Raw genomic sequence first — 19,243 nt, 5'->3', positions numbered from 1 at the left:
GAGAGACCCAGCAGTGAGAGGGGAGCACCAAGGCAGGGGCCCCAACCAAGGAGGGAAATACAGCTCTGGTGAACTTATCCAGAATGTCTGAATCATAAAAATCAAGACTGAAGACATTTTAATTCCAACTTGCATTTACATCGTCGTTTTTGGAAAAGAGAGTTTTATTTTGAATTTTGCCTGTATCATCATCTTTTCTGATTCCTGGGGCCTTTACCAAGCTCTTCAGCACATGTGCTGACCTGGAGACAGGGATGAGGGTGCCCCGGAGGCAGTGCACTGGGCTGAGTGATCTTCACAGGCCAGGGAGAGGTCACCAAGTCCCCCAGGAAGGGACAGTGTAAGTCCCGATTGCACAGGGCCAGACAGCGCTCCCAGCATCCTGGCGCTGCGGGCACTCAGAAGGCAAATGCCATTATCTCCCCACCAGACCTGCCTCCCAGCTGCACAAACGAAGCCAAATAAAAACGGCTGGAGGCCACCAGCTCTGCTGTGACAGATGTGGTGCCTCTGCAGCATCTTGTCTGTTCTTAAGGATTTTTTTTTTTATTGCAAACAGACAGATGCAGCTTGTCCCTTCCATCTTGTTTACGATGCTGCGGGAACACCTGTGGAAGAACAGGTCCCTGCAGAAATCCCTGGTGCCACCCAGAAGGCTTGAGACTAAGCCAGGCAGCTCTGCACCCCTGTCTGCTGAAGCTTCCAGATTCTTCCCCTTGGAGAGCCTCAAGAGCCACTCACAGGATAAAGCCAGCGCACAAGCATCACCTCTCACTATGAGCATGGGATGCTTGCAGGGTGTACAAGTTCGTTCAAGCATGTGTTGGAGACCTACTATGTGTGTGCTCTGTGGACCTGAGATCTGTGGGCTGATGGCTCACTGCACGGGCTGCTTCCCGTCCCCTGAGCCTCTGTCTCCAACTGTAGGATTCACTGTATGGAAAAAAAGAACGTTACCAGCAAGTGATGGGTGTTAGGCCTCTGGCCATGACCACACTGGTTCTCGCTGCAGTTCATGGCCTTGTGGGGAAAGCAGACATCCAAGCCACCACTGTGTGAGTGCTTGTCTGAGTGCAGAGAGAAGAGATGCTTGTAAGGAGAGCCCAGGTTAGGGAATAGTCCCTGCTCTCAGCCTGACTGCTGTGTGCACCTGCTCACAACCCTGCAACCTTTCATGATTGACCATTTGCCTAGCACTTACTTTGTTTCGTTAACACAGACAAAGGAAGAACAAGATCATGACTTACAGCTGTGGGTGACCACTGCCTCTTTTTCCTAACCTTAGGTTTTCATGCACAGCTTTTGCTGTAGAGCAAACCACCCTCAGAACTCAGAAGCATCAAAGCAACCACTATTTAGTTGCTGCTTCTATGGGTGGACTCGGCATGCCACTGCTAGGCTCACTCACGTATCTGAGACCAACTGGAGAGAGGACAGTGACTGGAAGATCTAAGAGGGACAGCTGGCAGGCTGTTGGCCAAAGTGCCAAGCGGAGCTGAGCCACACGCCTCCCGTCATGCAGCTGCCTGACCTCAGCCCTTTCACAGGGTGGCCAAAGCAAGAAAAAGGCAGCACTTCCAATCGGTGCGGGCAGCATGTTTCCAGGAGTTCCTTTAGCTCCGGCAAGGCCCAAGGCCTCGCCCACACTCACTGGAGGAAGGCACCACCTGACAGCCAGGAGCCAGAGGGAGGGATTTGTGCCCATTTTTACAGCCCACCACAAGTTTCTAAAATTCAGTTTTATTCATATTCTAGCCTTTTTCACTGAATGTTTCAATCATTTATTTTCAATGTTTAGCGTTTCTTACTGATGCAGAAATTCAGTTTGGATTTGCTCTTTGATACATGAGTATTTACAAAAGTTTTTTAAACTACAAGTGGGTCAAATAGTTTTGCCTGAATGTTTTTCTATTTTTTCGTGGTCAGATAATTTGGCTTGATTAGTCCTATTCTTTCTGGTTTTCAAACCATGTGCCTGAGTGCATATATGTGTGTAATTCTTAATATTCCATGGATATTTTAAAAATGTTTATTTGTTTCCTGATACAATTATATAGAAAGATATGTGCAAATTTAGATGTAGACATAAAATCAACCTTGTCTGTAATAAGTTTTTTTATATTTATTTATTTACTTGAAAGGCAGAGCACTGGAGAGTGGGGGAGACACACGCACACACACACACACACACACACAGAGGGAGGTCTTCCATTTGCTTCCATTCCAGGTGGGACAGGCCAGGCGGAGCCAAGAGCCAGAAAGTCCATCCAGGTCTCTCACGGGGGCCCAAGCACTTTCTTCAGCTGCCTTCCCAGGCACACTAGCAGGGAACTGGATTAGAAGCAGAGCAGACTCAAACCAGAACTCTGATATGGGTTGGCGGTGTCACAACAGTAGCTTATCCCAATGCACCACAATGTCAGACCCTCTCCATAATGTTTTAACATTTTCTCTATTGTTACTGTGTGCTTGACCTGTTCATTTCTGCCAGGAGAATGCTTGTTATAACCATGGGTTTTTATTGATATATTTTTATGCCATAATATATAAGGAATTAAGACTCTGTTAATTATAAAAGAACTATGTTGTCCTTATAAATTCCATAGGTTTAATCTCAATAATCCCAGGAATAATATTAATTGTTATTAACATTATAATAAAAAATAAGAACAAACTATATGCTAAGAATGCCTCCAGAAACACTTTCTAAATACAAAGACGTAAGTAAGTTTAAAGTAAAAGTTGGGGAAAATTATATAGACAAAATAGAATGAGAAATTGAAGCAGCAGTATCAGAAGGAGACAAGACTTCAAGACAGAACATTCGTGAAGCAGGATATGTCACAGGGGTAATGTGTCAATTCATCAGGAAGACACAGCAATCGAAATGTGTGTGCATAGAACAACAGGTCTTCAAAATACATTCACTAAAAATTAACAAAACCAGTGGGAAAACAGACTAGGTAACAGTTAGAGCTGAGTGCTTTTCTCTCCCTAGTAATTGAAAGAACAAAAGGACCAAGAACTCTGCAAGGAGAAGGGCTATCTAACCTACCTGAAATCTAGAAAACATTACATCAAATAATAACATGTATATTCATTTCAAGTGAGCATGAAGCATTCACCCAGACAGACCATCTGCTGAGAACTTAACAGCTCTATTATACAAAGTTTGTTCTGTGATCATCATAGATTTCAATGATTAAAATTATAGTGTAAACTAACAAATATAAAATATGCTTTTAAAACCCTACTGTTTTTGGAAATTAAACAAAATCTTCTAACTGTGCCATGCATGGGTCAAAGAGGGAGTTACAATGTAAATTATAAAAGATTTAAAGTGGAATAGTAGTAAAGAAAAATTTAAAAATCTATGTGCTACAGCTAAATCAGCACCTTAGGTCATTTTATAGCTTTAATTGCTTATATTAGAAGAGTTAAAAGGTTTAAAATCAAATATTTAATATTTTAACTTAAAAGGCTAAGAGGAGAACAAATTATACCAAAAACATTAACAGAAGTAAGGAAATAAAAGGTATCAAAAGCAATCAATAAAATAGATTTTTCTCTGAAATGATAAATGAAACTGAAAAAGCCTAGAAAGACTAATTAAGGAAAAAACTGAAATACGAATTACTAATATCAAAAATAAAAATGAGGACACTACTACAGATCCTACAGACATTAAAGGAATAATACAAAATATCATGCCAATAAGTGACAGTTTGGGTGAAAGGGAGAAGTTATTTGAATGCACAATTATTCAAGTACCTCCAAGAAAATGAGAAAATGTAATTAGTTCTCTATCAACAAATCAAGTAAATTTGCTATTAAGCCTTTCCACAAAGAAATCTCCATAACCAGACAGCCGCACTGGTAAGGTCCCTCAAAGATTTACAGGGTAAATACATCATCTTTCATAAACTCTTTCAGAAAGTGAAGAGGAAGGAACATCTTCCATATCATTTAATAAAACTAGATTTAATAAAAATAGAACTCTCATACCAAATTCTGAGGATATTACAAGAAAAGAGCTATGAAACCAATGTCCCTCATTAACACAGATGATAAAAATCCTTTCCTAAAAATGAGAAAATTCACTCTGCATTAATAAATAATAGAGAAATGTCATGTGCTCATCTCAGTAGCTCCCAAACAAAAACCTTCCACAAAATTCAACCCTGCCTTCTTAGCAAGGGTGAAACAGGAAACTTCCTGTATCTGATCATGGTTTTCTGCAGAAAACTTACAACTAAGCAAGGTTCTTCATGTTTAGCAATGATAGATGTCCAATTATCATGAAGAAGACAAAAACATCTTCTCAATGTACTGGGATTCCAGGTCATGGTTGTATGTGTAGAAAAGGCTGAAGAAATCATACACACATACACACGACTTACACTAACAGGCAAACTGATTAATACCACAATGTAAAAGGCAAATATGTGAAAATCAGTTGCATTTCTATGTAATAGCAATAAAATCAGATTACACAATTTTAACAAAACAGCACTAGAAAAATAAAAGACTGGCGCTGGTGCTGCGGCATAGCAGGTAAAGCCACCACCTGCAGTGCCAGCATCCCATATGGGTGCTAGTTTGAGTTCTGGCTGTGCCACTTCCAATCCAGCTCCCTGCCAATGTGCCTGGGAAAACAGTAGAAGATGACCCAAGTGCTTAGGCCTCTGCATCCATGTGGGAGACTCCAGAAGAGAACCCACTTGACAGACCCGGAAGAAGCTCCTAGCTCCTGGCTTCAGGTCTGCACAGCTCCAACCATTGCGGCCATTTAGGAAGTAAACCAGCAGATGGAAGATCTCTCTCTCTCTCTTTCTCTCTCTGTCTCTCTCATGACCTTTCAAAATAAATAAATAAATATTAAAAAAGAAAAAAAGTGTTTCTAGGCTGGCGCCACAGCTCACTAGGCTAATCTTCTGCCTGTGTCACCGGTAGTCTGGGTTCTAGTCCCTGTTGGGGCACCGGTTCTGTCCCGGTTGCCCCTCTTGCAGTCCAGCTCTCTGCTGTGGCCCGGGAAGGCAGTGGAGGATGGCCTAAGTGCTTGGGCCCTTGCACCCATGTGGGAGACCATGAAGAAGCTCCTGGCTCCTGGCTTCTGATTGCCCCAGCTTCATTTTTTGCAGCCATTTGGGGAGTGAACCAGCATTTCCCAGGCCATTAACAGAGAGCAGGATCATAAATGGAGCAGCAAGGACTGGAACCGGCATCCCATATGCCGCATACGCCCTGCAGGCAGCAGCTTTACTCACTGTGCCACAGTGTCAGCCCTGGGGAAGTTCTAAACATGACTCAAATCAATGGTGATGAGAACCAGAAGAGTGGGGCCTCTGGACTTTGGGGACAAGCACTGAGAGGCTGGGGCCGCGGAATGACTTTCTGAAGTACAGAAATTCTCGACATCTCGATGTGAGTGTGGAGTCAGTGGGGTGTGCATATTTCTCAAGACTGATCAAGCCATGCATTTAAGGTGGATGCATTTCATGTGTGTTAATTACACATCAGTACTCTTTCAAACATCTAGACCGACAACCCTTTCTCTTTTTGACAAACTCCTGCTCATTAGCTACAGTCGTCAACATGAACCTTCACTCCCATTGCCAAGAGAATGAAACGGCAAACTCAAGTCTAATGTCACCCCCAGCGCATTTTCCTTTCTCACTACTCTTCCCTGCACCTGCAGCTTTGCACCACACGAGGAATCAAAAGAACAGATAAGAGAAGCAGGCACAGACGCCACCTCATCCAAACACTTTACTCAGGATAGTTTCGGAGATGGCAATACCTCCTCTCTTTGACACTCAGGCACATACCAACATTCCAGCACCTTTCTCTGCGTAAACACCCTTTGTAAAGCTCACTACGTTTCCACTGAGTTTTGATACTGCCCTGGCTCCCAAGGCTGGCTGGTTCACTTGCAATAGAGAATGCTGAAATCCATCACTATTTTTGGTCAGAAAAAAATTCTCTTCCATTTTTTTTTCTACAAGTCCAGTCAACCTTGTCTCAGGCATCTCAAACTCCTTGGTCCCTGGCCAGAGGAACTTCTTAAATGGACAGGAAACCATCCCAGGGCCTGCATTCAGTGGGCTGTTTCATGCACCCTTCCAAGATGTCATGCCCCATTTTCGGAGTAAAAGGGAGCCAAGGAGGCAAGTTGGTTTTGGATCAGTAACATCCAGGTATGAATCTCTTTGAAACAAGTTTTCTAACCACACTGATCATAACTTTAACTGACTGGAGAGGTCAACTTCTAAGCGGGGAAAGTAAAATGCAGCAGACAATGCCCTGCTGGTGCTGACGTCTCAGAATTGCATCCCTTATTCAACAAGTCAAGCATGCAGGTTGCACCCTCCAAGCCAGGAGTCTCACTGCCCTCAGATTCCTACCAGAGTTGAATGCTGATGGTGAATTTCAGAGAGAAGTCGATGTGAATAGATGGCGCTGAGAAGGAGCCCCTATGCCCCGACAGGTGACCCCTCTGCATGCTCCCAGGTGACCCTCGCCTCCTGAGAAGCTGTCCGTCTTCATCCACCCCAGCCACTTAGACAAGAATCAGAGCCCAGTGCACAGGACTTGTATCAAAGAGAAACCCCGGAAGACTGGCAAGCCCAATCCTGGCTTCCTCCTTCCCAACTCACCTCCAAATCCATCTCTTTGTGGGATACTGGGTCCTGGCAGCCACGTGATGTCATGACATGCTGGGAGGTAGGAGACTCTCCCATCTCCCTGGAGCCTGACAGTCTCTGGTTTGGTCTGGTTAAGGAGTACAACGGTCACTTAGTGTGCAAAGTCCTAGGAATACAAGCTGACCCTGGGACCACCTTAACAGTCTCCCATCACGCTTTCAAAGCTGAGGCACCTGTTCCTCTTTCTCTCTTCCTGAACCCAAGGCTGACTACCTCCCCCATCACCCAAATTTCTCCCCTTGATATTTTGCCTCTTTTAAGTGTTGAATTTGATTTGATAAAAAAGTTTTTGAAATTTTATTATTATGAAGAGAAGAGACTTCTTGTATCGTATAGATACAATGCTAAGAAGATTAAAAAAAAAAAAAAAAAGCTTAAGAACGTTGGCATCCATGTTCCTAAGGAATATCAGACTAATTTTCTCAGACTGACTCTGAGTTGGAGCCTCGGGGTTCTTCTGGTCTTGTACAATGAGCTGGGACGTAGTTTGTGTAGAATTGCGGATTTCTTCTTTAAATGCTTGGTAGAAATCACTAAGAAAGCTAGAAGAGCCTATAGGTGGGGGGAGGGGAAGGCAGGAATTTGTTTAGTAAAAATTCATTTTCTTGGAATAGGTATTGAGCTTAGCAGTTAAGATGCTGGGTGAGATACCCACATCCTGTTTTAGAGCGTCTGGGTTTGCCCAGCTCCCAGCTCCTACTTCCTGCTATTGGATGACAGTGGGGATGCTCAAGAGATTAGGTTCCTGCAACCCATACGGGAGACCTGGATCGAGTTCCCAGCTCCTGGCCACAACCCAGCTCTGTCCTGGCCAGTGCAGACATTTGGAGAGTGAACCAGCAGAAGGGAACACACACTCTTTCACTTATTATTTTTTTTTTTTTGACAGGCAGAGTGGACAGTGAGAGAGAGAGAGAGAGAGAGAGAGAAAGGTCTTCTTTTTGCCATTGGTTCACCCTCCAATGGCCACCACAGCTGGCGCACTGTGGCCGGCACACTGTGCTGATCCGAAGCCAGGAGCCAGGTACTTATTGTGGTCTCCCATGGGGTGCAGGGCCCAAGGACCTGGGCCATCCTCCACTGCACTCCCGGGCCACAGCAGAGAGCTGGCCTGGAAAAGGAGCAACCGGGACAGAATCCAGTGCCCCAACCGGGACTAGAACCCGGTGTGCCAGCACCACAAGGTGGAGGATTAGCCTAATGAGCCACGGTGCCGGCCTCTCTTTCACTTATAAACATAATAATGTCCAAGTTTATGAAGATTTTTGTCTTCTGTTATTAACTTTTCAGTTCTTTCATTGTGATTAGAGACTATGTATTTTATTTGATCTGGATCCTACACAATTTTTTTCTAGATAAATCTGTGGCCCAGAGTATGTTTTGTCTCAGTAAAATCCCATGCGTACTTAAAATGTGCATTCTGCTGCGGCTGGCAGGGAGTACCATTCAAATGCCAATCAGATCAAATGGGTTGATAGTGCTGTCCAAATTTCCTATGGCCTTACTGATTTTTTTTCAATTAATGAGAAGCGTGTAGTCCTGGCTGTAATTGTGGATTTGTTCATTTCCCCCACAGCTGTCCCTGTGGTGCTTTGCTGGGGCTATTGTAGAGCTCCCCATTTTTTCCCCCATCCTGAGGAATTTCTGTCTCCTACTGCTAAGCATCCTATGTCATTTTGTGACATAGAACATGTCCCACTTTTCAGGCAGAAAGTTAATCTTTGTCCCTGTTACCCTATTGTGACTCAAGCCTGAGGTCTGGGGAGTCACTTTAAAAAAAAAAAAAAAAAAGATTTATTTATTTATTTGAAAGTCAGAGTTACACAGAGGGAGGAGAGCCAGAGAGAGAGAGAGAGAGAGAGAGAGAGAGAGAGAGAGAGAAAGTGAGAAAGAGAGAGAGGTCTTCCATCTGCTGGTTCACTCCCCAGTTGGCTGCAATGGCTGGAGCTGCGCCAATCCGCAGGAACCAAGAGCTTCTTCCAGGTCTCCCACACGGGTGCAGGGGCCCACGGACTTGGGCCATCTTCTACTGCTCTCCCAGGCCATAGCAGAGAGCTGGATTGGAAGTGGAGCAGCCAGGTCTCAAACCAGTGCCCATATGGGATGCCGGCTCTTCAGGACAGGGCATTAACCTGCTGCGCCACAGTGCTGGCCCCATGGAAAGTCACTTTTGACACCCACTTCTCTCCCAATGCCAAAGATGTTCTCCAAAATATCACTCGCATGGAACAGTTTTCCCACCTTTTCGCTGCTTTTTGTTTAGTTCAAACCCATCCACGCCTGTCCCTGATTTGCTACAACCAGAGACCTTCCGTGGGACTTCCTCCAATCCCTTTATCTGAACCACTCCCTTGTCCACGCATCACAGGGCACTAGAGAAACCTCTTGAATAGCACAACCCCATCATGCCACTTCTTCCACCCTGCAAGTCCTGTACTATTTCTCTTCATCCATCCAGAGGCACTGTGAAAGAATGGAAGGTAAGCCACAGACTGGGAGAAGATAACTGATACATAAACACATGCGTGTGAACAAATGGTTACGTCCAGTGTCGCTCCCCCTCTTCGTGGAGGAACGACACAGGACCCTGCGCTGTTCTTTTGTCTGCTCGGCCCTTCCCGGGTTTGCTGCTGGTTCTTCCCGGGTTGGCTGCCGACCCTTCCACCTCCGTGGAAGGGCGGCTCCCCCTGCCACTTTCCCCACTTCCGCGGGGGAGCGGCACACGGCCGGCCGGCTCTCTCGGGGGCTGCTCAGATGTTATCCGGATGTTCCTGGTGCATGTTGTCTCTCTCCTCCTTTATAGTCCTCTTCCACCAATCCCAACTCTGCTACCCACACGCCGAGCACGCTGCTCTCCTCCAATCAGGAGCAGCTCCTGCAGTTTATTGGTCGAACTGGAGGCAGCTGCATAGAAGCTGTTTCCTCCTCTCCCAGTGCCATATTGTGGGAGAGCAGATGCATAGAATAAGTCTTAATTCCAGTAACTTAGTCTAGTCCGAGTTGCTCCCCACAGTCCAGAATCTTTCAATGACTTTAAAAATCCAGAAACAGGATGCAATTGACACAAGAGGAAAAATGCAAACTCATCATTCACAGAATGACTCCTTACCACATGAAAATATGCTTGACTTCTTGTGCATCAGAGAAATGCAACTGAAACAGTAATGAGACACCAGTTTCCTCCCCATGAATGGGAAGTGATTGGAAAGTCTGAAAATATCAAGTGTGGGCAATAGCATCCCAACAGACTGCTGGAGAAAGCCAGGGTGCTTCAAAGAGTTAATGGAAAAAGGAAGTGAAGGATACGCTTATTTTGGTGCAAAAAATTGATAAATGCATGCATAGTTTTTTTCATGAACTTTTTGAAGGCCTCTCATTTCAAAATGTTTACACCAAAATGAACTTATCTTTTAATTCCCTCTCCCATGAATTTTTGAAATATTTTCATACACAAATTGATTCAATCACTCTGGATGACAATTTAAATTTGAAAACATGCATACCCTTAACCCAACAATTCTACCCCTGGATTCTTTTTAAATTTAGTTGATTTATTTGAGAGGTAGAATGACAGAAATAGAGGGGGAGATACAGAGAGAGAGAAGTCTTCCACGTCCTGGTTCACTTTCCAAATGGCCACAATGACTGGCACTGGACCAGGTTGAAACCAAGAGCTAGTAACTCCCTCTGGGTCTCCCACATGGGTGGAAGTGGCCCAAGTACTTGGACTATCTCCCACTGCTTTCCCAGGTGCATTAGCAGAGAGTTGGGTTGGAAGAGGGGCAGCCAAGACTTGAACTGGCACTGATGTGGGATGCCACCACTGCAGGTGGAGGCTTAACCTGTGGCAATAAAATGCCGGCCCCATACTCCTACGTGTCTCATCATGAAACACTTTTGCATACATGTGTAAACCTATAAGAATCTCCAGAACAACACTGCAATAAAAGTGAAATGCTTACAGGGTCACTAAAGAAGAATAAGCAGGCAATGGAATACTATGCAGCAGCGTAAACGAGTGAACCACAGAAACTGATACCACACAGATGAATCTAATCTAATACAGAGCATAGGCAAGTTGCAGAAAATTTCAGACAGCATGATAATTTCATAAAACCTCAAAGTAATCAAAATATTATATTTGCTTGGAAACACATGCTGTCATAACTTTCACAAAAGGCAAAGTGAGATGAAGACTCAAATGCAGATGGTTGATCTGGGAGCTGACCCCAGAAAGCACTGGTAGGAAAAAGCAGGAGTGAGAGGGACAGCAAGGTGGCCAAGGGGATGCATGGTAGTCAGCCAGCTGAGCTGCCATCATGGAAAATCAGAGCTAAATCCTGCAGGGAAACTCCATGGCTCTGGCTGCCTCAGCCAAGGGCCACGGGAGCATAAGTATTTACACACCAGCTCCTGCCCGTCTGTGAGGACTGCTGGGAAGCTGGTGTTAACTCCCCAGTACTTCTGCCCGGTGGCCAGAGGACAGGCACAAAACTGGCAAATGCTGCCAGCTGATCCCAAACGCGTGGACGAGGAAAAAGTGAGGGAATGGGCATAGCGTGCTGACAGCCGCTACTGTAAACAGTTGGCTAGAATCACGTAAGAAGCCAGGAGTGGAGCTGCACTATACCAAGAACAGAGACCACTTTTCAGGGACGAGAGGGAGGTTTAACCCAGGAAAGGCATACATGTGCTGGGACTCACGTTTCCCAGGCCAGGGGGTGGCACCTGCAGGTCCCAGGTCCCAGCTGGCACCCTCAGGTGGGAGGATTGAGGGCTGGTTACAAAGATGAGGTCCAGGTGCTGGAAGAACAGAGATGTTCAAGGTTTAAACCCCTCACGGGGATGAAGGCGGAAGGCAGGGAAAAAAAATCTCTGGCACTGGAGAACGTGGCTGCGGGGAGGAAACTGGGCACAAATCCCACCCCAGCCTCCTCTCTTGCTGCAGTCTCCTGCTGGTGCTCCTTGTTGGTGACCCCAGCAGGAAGCCGGAGGTGGCCTGGGGAGTCGAGAACAGGTGGAGAGGGTTGGAAAGTCAGCCCGGAGGCAAGAAGGTGTCAAGAACAGTTGGTGTGAGTTGTTTTATTTTGATTTTTTCATTAGTGAAACCTTCAATACCACTGGATGCATTTGCAGATATAATTTTAATGATGCCTTGTGCATCAACACCGAACCCAACGTGGCCACATGCTCTGCCTTGCAGACCGGGTCTTCAGGCTGCCGAGAGCTGCCTACCCCTGCCTTCTCCTTTGTCCCCACTATGCTCCAGCCTCCATGCCTTCCTGCCCTCAGGCCTTCCACGCATGCTGTTTCTTTGGCATGAAATGATTCGCTCAGCCTGGCTCTGCTCAGCCGACCCTTATTTAAATCTGTCTCCAGTTTCAATGTCTCACTGCAAAGAAGCCTTGCCCGGCGGCCCAGACCTCTCACGGCCATCTGCTGTCCTGCGGTCCATGTGGAATGTCCCAGGATTCAAATATCTTGCCCAGGTTTCTCACCTTATCATTGCAACAGCAGCCATGCCTGGTTAGTTCCAGGACTGTAGATCTGTCTAGAATCTGTGCCTAACCAAGGCACTAAGAGGCAGATGGCACTCAGAAGGCCTCAAGTTAACTGCAGCAAAGCAGAGCTCACTCCTCACTCGCTGGGGAGGGGGGCTCAGGAACCCCAGAGGAACTGGCTGGGGATACATAGTACAGTGGAACAAGCTATAACACAGGGGTGTGAACTTTGAGTCATTCCTGGTCTCCTGCCTGGAAGAGGTCGTGTGTGAGAAGGCAGAGACAAAAGCTTGCTGCCTTTGATATCGGAGAATGATCCCCTAAAATCTATATGAAAATGTGGCCCCTTAAAGTTCCCCAGGAGCACCATCTGGGGTGCCACATGTTACCGGAATTTGGGGTGCCATACAATATCAACATATGCTTGTTAATAAATCCCCAATATAATAAGCCCGAGAGGGCTCTTGCCTAATATTTAGAGAAGGATTCTAAATACCAGCATAAATTAACAAGGCAGCATGGTAGATTTTAGGTTTTTATTTAGTGCAAAAGGTGCATAGGAAAGTGAGGGCTTTATCTAAGAGAAGTAAATCTGGGTTCATACTGAGCACCAGGAACCAGCCACGTGGAGGAGCATCTAGACCAGGAAGCCTAGGGCAGGTGGCCCAAAGGCCACGCGCCCTGGAGGCGCAGGGCTACAGCAAGCCCCCTCCTGGCAAGAAGTCAGGGAAGAAGAGAGAAGGGCGGGACACATCATGTCCCAGGCTTTTAACCCACTTCCAAAGGGGAGTGGTTAATTAACCTGATTGGCTGGTAGGCATCCAGGTGTGGCCAGGTAGGGGAATGAGGTCACATAGGGGCATGGCAAAGGTATCAGGGCGTGAGGTCACACAGGGGCGTGGCGAAGGCGTGGTCTTCCAGCTCACAAACCTAATTGATTTTAACCTATATGCCTGCCTACTTCACCTTGAACTGCAATTTTGCTTGAGTGTCCTACATCCTGTGGTTCACATTAAGTCACTGAGCACCAAGCATCTACAGCCATGACCAGTGAATGTATTTCAGTAGCCACGAGCCCGCCTTCTCCCTAGGCAGATCAGAGGCTATGTCCGCATCCCTAGGACCTTGTGCAGGGCCTGGGCCACAGCTGACTGCTGATTGAGTCTGCTCTCAGTGCCTGCCCCCGGCGAGTTGCCCAGTGGAAGGAAGACAGAACCCAGGCATAGAAACCCAACCTCAGGTTGCAACAGAGCTCCTTCTGTCCCAGGCCATGGAGCAATGTGACGACACAACAAAGCCTCGACCTGATGGAGCAGTGGGGGTGGGGCAGCTGGAGGAAGCCAGAGTGAGGAAACTGAGGCAGAGGCCCAGGGGGAGCAGGAGCCAGGGGGACCCCTGCTCCTCGCCTCCTTGGAGCCAAACCAGTCTTGGGACTGAGGAGATGTGGGGAGGCCCAGGGTTGGTCGGCAGAGCAGACCCACAGGAAAGATGCTGGATCCATTCCAGAGTCATCCCTTGTTTGTGGCAAACACCACGGAGACCCAGGTATCAGACTGATAGATACCTTCCTTTAACATTAAATTTTAGAGATGGGCTTTGTGGTACAGCGCTTTAAGTCACCCCTTGGGTGCTTATATCCCAAATCAAAGTGCCAGCATGCGTCCTGCCTCCTCCACTTCTGATGCAGCTTCCTGCTCATGCGTCTGGGAGGCCGCAGATGATGATTCAAGTGCTTGGTCCCTGCCACCCACGTGGGGGACCCAGATGGAGCTCCTGGCTTCAGCCTGGCCCAGCCCTGGCTGTTGTGGGCATTTGGGAAGTTAACGGTGGATGGAAGCCCTCTCGTCTGTCTATATAGCTAGCTACCTTTCTGTCTATCTCATCTCATCTGTCTCGGTTACTCTGCCTTTCAAATAAATAAATATTTTTATATTTGAGAATATCAGTGACGACTTGTGTATCTGTGAATGTAGCAAGTCTATAAGAGAATATTTGGGAATATTTGGGAAATACTGTGCAAGGGGAGTTGTGAGCTCTCCATAATTCAATGACAGAAATTCTGAGTTTTGCTTTCAGAAATGTGACATCTATGACAGAAAATCACAATGACAGACCAGTAAGTGCAAAAGGCCGAGTTGGAGAAGCCCAGACCCCCCTGCCCTCTGAGGCCTCGGCAGGTCTCCTGGTCCCGTCCAGGCAGTCAGGGAGCCCATACACACCGGGTCCGGGTCTCTGCTCAGGCTGATTCCCTTGTGGGGCCTCTTTAGAGCCCCTCAGCCCCACATACACAATGTCAGCACAGCCACCCCACGCCGGGACCCCACTGTGAGTCCGGGATGCCGCCTCTGCCACTGAGCTTCCCTGGGCCATGGGCTGGACGAGGACACGCAGTGGCAAGTTCCACCTGGGACCCCAGGACTTCTACATCTGTGGTCATCAAGACCTCACAGCCACCATAGGGAAGCTCTCTGCTCACAGCCTTAGATTTTCCTGAACAAGCCTGTGCCAGGGACACCACCATGGCCCCAAGCCAGCAGCACAGGCTTGCTCCCGCACAGGACTGTGGGTAGCTGGGGTGTAGGGCCAACTCAGTTCAGCTCTGAGTTTCTTGTGCTTCTGAGAGCCAGGCTAGTCTCTTCCCTAGTGTCCCGTGGTTGTTAAGGGACAAGCTGTCACTTCACTTAATGCTCAGATACCCAAACCCCTACTTCTGCTAAACCAAGATGGCCCCAGGTGTCACCCCCAACCCCCTTCCCCAGTGCCACCCTGCCCTCAGCCCTCGAAGGTCCCCCTGAGCCACAGAAGCCCTGCCCCATGGAACCATCCTCTCCCACCTGCTCCCTCCGGAGAGCTCAGGGGCGGGCTCACCTTTCCAGGCATGGTGCAATTTCTCTCTGAGACAGGCAGGGACCATAATGAATGAACAGGACCTTAAGGAAAAAAAGAGAAGCAAGCCATATTTTTCTTTCTTTCACGATAAAAATAATATGGCTGCACATCAGAATCTCCGGTGACAGAGCTAATGTCCAGGAGCAAAATGAGCAAACAGCGAGCTCTTCTTGCTAATGTTTACGTGGAATGAAGGAACTCTCGGATGGCCGGACAGCCACGCCATCCCGCTCGGGCGCTGCTGCCCCGTGACACCCACCGAGATCCAGAGGAAAATCTTCCGGAGGCTTCATTTTAGTCCTAACCGTGAAGTCTGCCCAGAAAAAAAAAAAAATCTGTAAAAATTAACCTAAAGCTTAATGGCTTATGTAAGAATGCCTTAATAAAAATATGTTGGCAAGGTTATTGAACTGTACAGCTAAACCCCTCCCACTCAATACTTTTCAGTCTAATTTCTGTCCAAAGCTTATTCAGCAAAGCAAAATGCCAATGCTCTCCTTCAATTTCCACTTCTTTGAGCCTGCTAATTTACGAATAAGAAAGGATTTATTTGTGTTATTAGCCACGTGTAACCTCTTGTTGGAAAAGTAGTGTTAAATACTGAAACCCTGAGATGCCTGAACATTCACCAAATACCTGAAGGATGATTTTGATATTTTTTTTCCTGCAAGCTGTGTTTGATTTACATCAATTAGGTCTTCCCCATAAGGTATCATATAACAGGAAGGCTAATAACCCAGAAATAACCTCATTAAAAGAGACAGCATATCGGTCTAAACAGAATGAACTCTAAGCAGAAAAATTAGTGACCTGGAAAGTAGCAGGAAGAGGTAATGGCAGTACCAAGAAAAAATACATTCCCGTTAGCGAGTCCGAGGAGAAATCACCAGCAATAAAGTAAAAGCACAATAGAAGCAGAAGCGGAACATTTTTTTTAATGTTTTTAATCTGTTCAAATCCGGGAACATGCAATTTATTTTCACCCCAGTCAAAAAGAGCCTCTGAAATTACACATGTGTTTCTTATAGACCCACACCCAAAAAGAGACTCGACCACCGGCACGCTCCTGTACGCCGCGTGCTGCGCGCTCTGACTGCGTCTCTGAGGTAGACGGTTTGGGGGGCTCTGGGTTTTCTCACCGTAGTGTCACTTTCCCAGGTGGATGAGTCTCTCTTTGGCCACCTCCTACCTGACCCCAGCTTTGGCAAAGCTGGTTTTTTTTTTTTATCTTCTGCATAAAGACACAGCATCTCATCTGGCCCCCTGATGCTGGTCCACCCCACCCCACCCCAACCGTGTTCATTTCCATACCTACCAGTATCTTGTTGGGTTGGGTCAATCAAGGAAGGCCCCTGCCTGTGGATGGGTTTCCCTGCAGTGTTTAGAGCAGAGGGAAGCCATCGCCACGTGAGGATCAGCAGCAGGAGGAAATACACCTGCTGACCTCGAGCTCCTGGTGCCTGGAGAGCCCTCCCTTCCGTGGGTGGTCCTGGGAGGCTGCCTTTAAATGGTCCCCAGTCCCTGCACCAGCAGACTGATGCTTCCAGGAGGAGCTACAACAGGGCTGTAAATCTGCATGCATGCTTTCATAAAGCAAACCAAGAGTGGGACTCTGGGTGAGTCACTGGGAACCTCTTGATTAGCTCTTACTAGCATTTTCCATTGGCCCTTCCTGGGCAGTGAAAGCCACCACACAGAAATCCTTTCTCCAGGAACACTGAGCGATTCCCGGTAGCAGGAGACACAGGAGACTAAGCTCTTGCTCAGTCCAAGAGGAGAGTCAGACAGGTAGCTCACCTGCAAGACTGTGAAATGCGTGTTAGGTCTTCCTCCCTTTGTCCTCTGCATTCCCCTCCTAAAATCCCTGCAACCTGGAGTCCGAGGTGGATTTTTTGCTTGCTGCTGAGATGACTGGTGGCGGGCGGTCTAGGTAGCTTCTGAATGAGCGGCCGGGCATGAGAAAGACCAAGGTAGAGCCGGGGGAGAGGGGGGGGACTTCCAGCTGCGCTCTAGAACCTCTCAGGAGGAGGCAGGGGCTGCAGGTTAAGTTGATCACAGATGGCTACCAATTTCATCCACCCTGCCTATGCAATAAAGTCTCCATGCAAACCCAGGAGGACAGGGTACAGAGGGCTTAGGGATAGCTAAACACAGGCAGGCAGATCGCCTGGAAGGCGGATCGCCCAGCGCCACCCCGGGTTTCCTGGCAGCATCATTAAGGCAAAGAAAACAATAGTAAAGTGTTTCCCTAGATTCCGTGAGGATTGCCAGGATTCGCTGCAAGCCACTTGGGCCCCTTCTATTAACAAAGCTCGGGATGATTTCGGAGAAACACCTTGACTTACCTGATACGTTGCAATGGCTCCTTCTGTGCCTGTGGCCTTGCTGGGTGATCTGCAAGCACTTAGCTCCCCTTCCCCCAGTTAGGCCTCTTTCTAGGTGGCACAAATGGAGTTTCACGCCTTGGATGAGCAGCTGCCAGGCATGATACGGCCGTCCACGCCGTCCACGCAGTGGGCTCATCCAGATCCAAGCCATTAACGTAGAGGCAGCAGCAGGTGCTCTGTGTTAAGGCATCAAACCCAGGGCTTCTCAACCAGCCAGGAGAAGGCTAAAAGCTAAACGAAGGGGTGGGTGGAAGGGAGGCAGGAACCGTCATGGTTTTCTCTAGAAGGCGAGGCAAAGAGTGAAAAGAGGCCGGTGCCAGCATCCCGGGTTCTAGTCCCGGTTGCCCCTCTTTCAGTCCAGCTCTCTGCTGTGGCCCAAGTCCTTGGGCCTTGCACCCACAAGGGAGACCAGGAGGAAGCACCTGGCTCCTGGCTTCGGATCGGCACAGCATGCCGGCCGTAGCGGCCATTTCGGGGGTGAACTGACAGAAGGAAGACCTTTCTCCCTGTCTCTCTCTCACTAACTCTGCCTGTCAAAAAAAAAAAAAAAAAGTGAAAAGAAGAGAGGAACAATGACGTGGAGACAAGCAGTCACCAGGGAACAGTTGTTACCTGCTCTGGGTTTCACTTGCCTTGATTTTTGGCCCATGCTTTCCTTAGGATTAGTCTAGGCTTTGACAGCCCTGGCACTATGGGCTCTTTTTTTTAAGTTATTTTCATTTTATTTCAAAGACAAGAAGAGACACACACACAAATAGAGAGCAATCCTCCATCCACTGGTTCATTCTCTGAAATGCTTGCAGCAGCTGGGGCTGGGCCAGGCTAAAGCCAGAAGGCCAATCTCAATCTGGGTCTCACTAGTAGGTGGCAGGGACTTGGGTTCTTGACCAACACCTGCACATTAGCGGAAGCTGGAATCAGGAGCTGAGCAGGGACTGGAACCCAAGCACTCCAAGGTGGGGTGCAAACACCCCAAGTGGTGTCTTCACTGCTTCCCCAGATGCTTGCTACTTCCCCAGCAGTACCGTATTTGGGGGCTGGGTCATTCCTGCCAGGCTGACCTGGGCATCACAGGCTGCCCTCCAGCAGCCCTGGCCTCTGTGTGAGGTCCAGAAATCGCTCCAAATGCTCACAGAATCACTTTCTGTTAACAACCACTGGGCTTGACACAGACAAACTTTTTTTTTTTTTTTTTTGACAGGCAGAGTGGACAGTGAGAGAGAGAGACAGAGAGAAAGGTCTTCCTTTGCCGTTGGTTCACCCTCCAATGGTCGCTGCGGCCGGCGTGCTGCGGCCGGCGCACCATGCTGATTCGATGGCAGGAGCCAGGTGCTTCTCCTGGTCTCCCATGGGGTGCAGTGCCCAAGCACTTGGGCCATCCTCCACTGCACTCCCGGGCCATAGCATAGAGCTGGCCTGGAAGAGGGGCAACCGGGACAGAATCCGGCGCCCTGACCGGGACTAGAACCCGGTGTGCTGGTGCCGCAAGTTGGAGGATTAGCCTAGTGAGCCGTGGCGCCAGCCCAACACAGACAAACTTGAGCACAAGTATAGGAGCTACAGTGAAGATCCATGGGCCCCAGAGACCTGGGCTCACGTCTTAGCTCCACTATTTCCAAGGTGATGTTGCTTATTTAAAAACAAACAAACAAACAAACAAAAAACAGATTTATTGGATTTATTTGAAAGGCAGAGTTGCAAAGAGAGAGGATGAGACAGAGGGAGATCTTCTAACCGCAATGCCTGGGGCTAGACCAAGCCA

General features: G+C 47.8%; 1 protein-coding gene across 38 annotated transcripts in view; it reads right to left on the bottom strand.

Annotated features, from left to right (window-relative positions):
* LOC149120899 (uncharacterized) overlaps positions 1-17,999 on the bottom strand; it is a 36,673-nt gene extending 18,674 nt beyond the window's left edge. For 4 of the 38 annotated variants that reach the window (XR_016225518.1, XR_016225519.1, XR_016225520.1 and 1 more), the window contains exons 1-6: positions 17,440-17,999; positions 15,354-15,407; positions 15,074-15,135; positions 11,409-11,507; positions 7,137-7,256; positions 6,657-6,771 (exon numbers count right to left, since the gene is read on the bottom strand). Coding sequence is in view for 12 of the 38 variants with exons in the window: in XM_089320586.1 (XP_089176712.1) it covers positions 6,657-6,771; positions 7,137-7,256; positions 11,409-11,507; positions 15,074-15,135; positions 15,354-15,407; positions 17,440-17,632 (643 nt within the window). In the remaining 26 variants the exon portion in view is untranslated. Of the gene's footprint in view, positions 1-2,106; positions 2,332-6,656; positions 6,772-7,136; positions 7,257-11,408; positions 11,508-15,073; positions 15,136-15,353; positions 15,408-16,405; positions 16,835-16,891; positions 17,400-17,439 lie in introns of those variants that run through there. The other 34 variants (XR_016225541.1, XR_016225539.1, XR_016225538.1 and 31 more) reach the window with 32 other exon arrangements.
* Between the last annotated feature and the right edge of the window lie 1,244 nt (positions 18,000-19,243).

The sequence above is a fragment of the Oryctolagus cuniculus genome, chromosome 18 (assembly GCF_051225735.1).
Source record: "Oryctolagus cuniculus isolate XC-2025 breed Fujian yellow rabbit chromosome 18, ASM5122573v1, whole genome shotgun sequence".
NCBI classification, from domain to species: Eukaryota; Metazoa; Chordata; class Mammalia; order Lagomorpha; family Leporidae; genus Oryctolagus; species Oryctolagus cuniculus.
The sequence above is the reverse complement of the archived record's forward strand: the minus strand, read 5'-3'. Positions and strand labels throughout refer to the sequence as shown.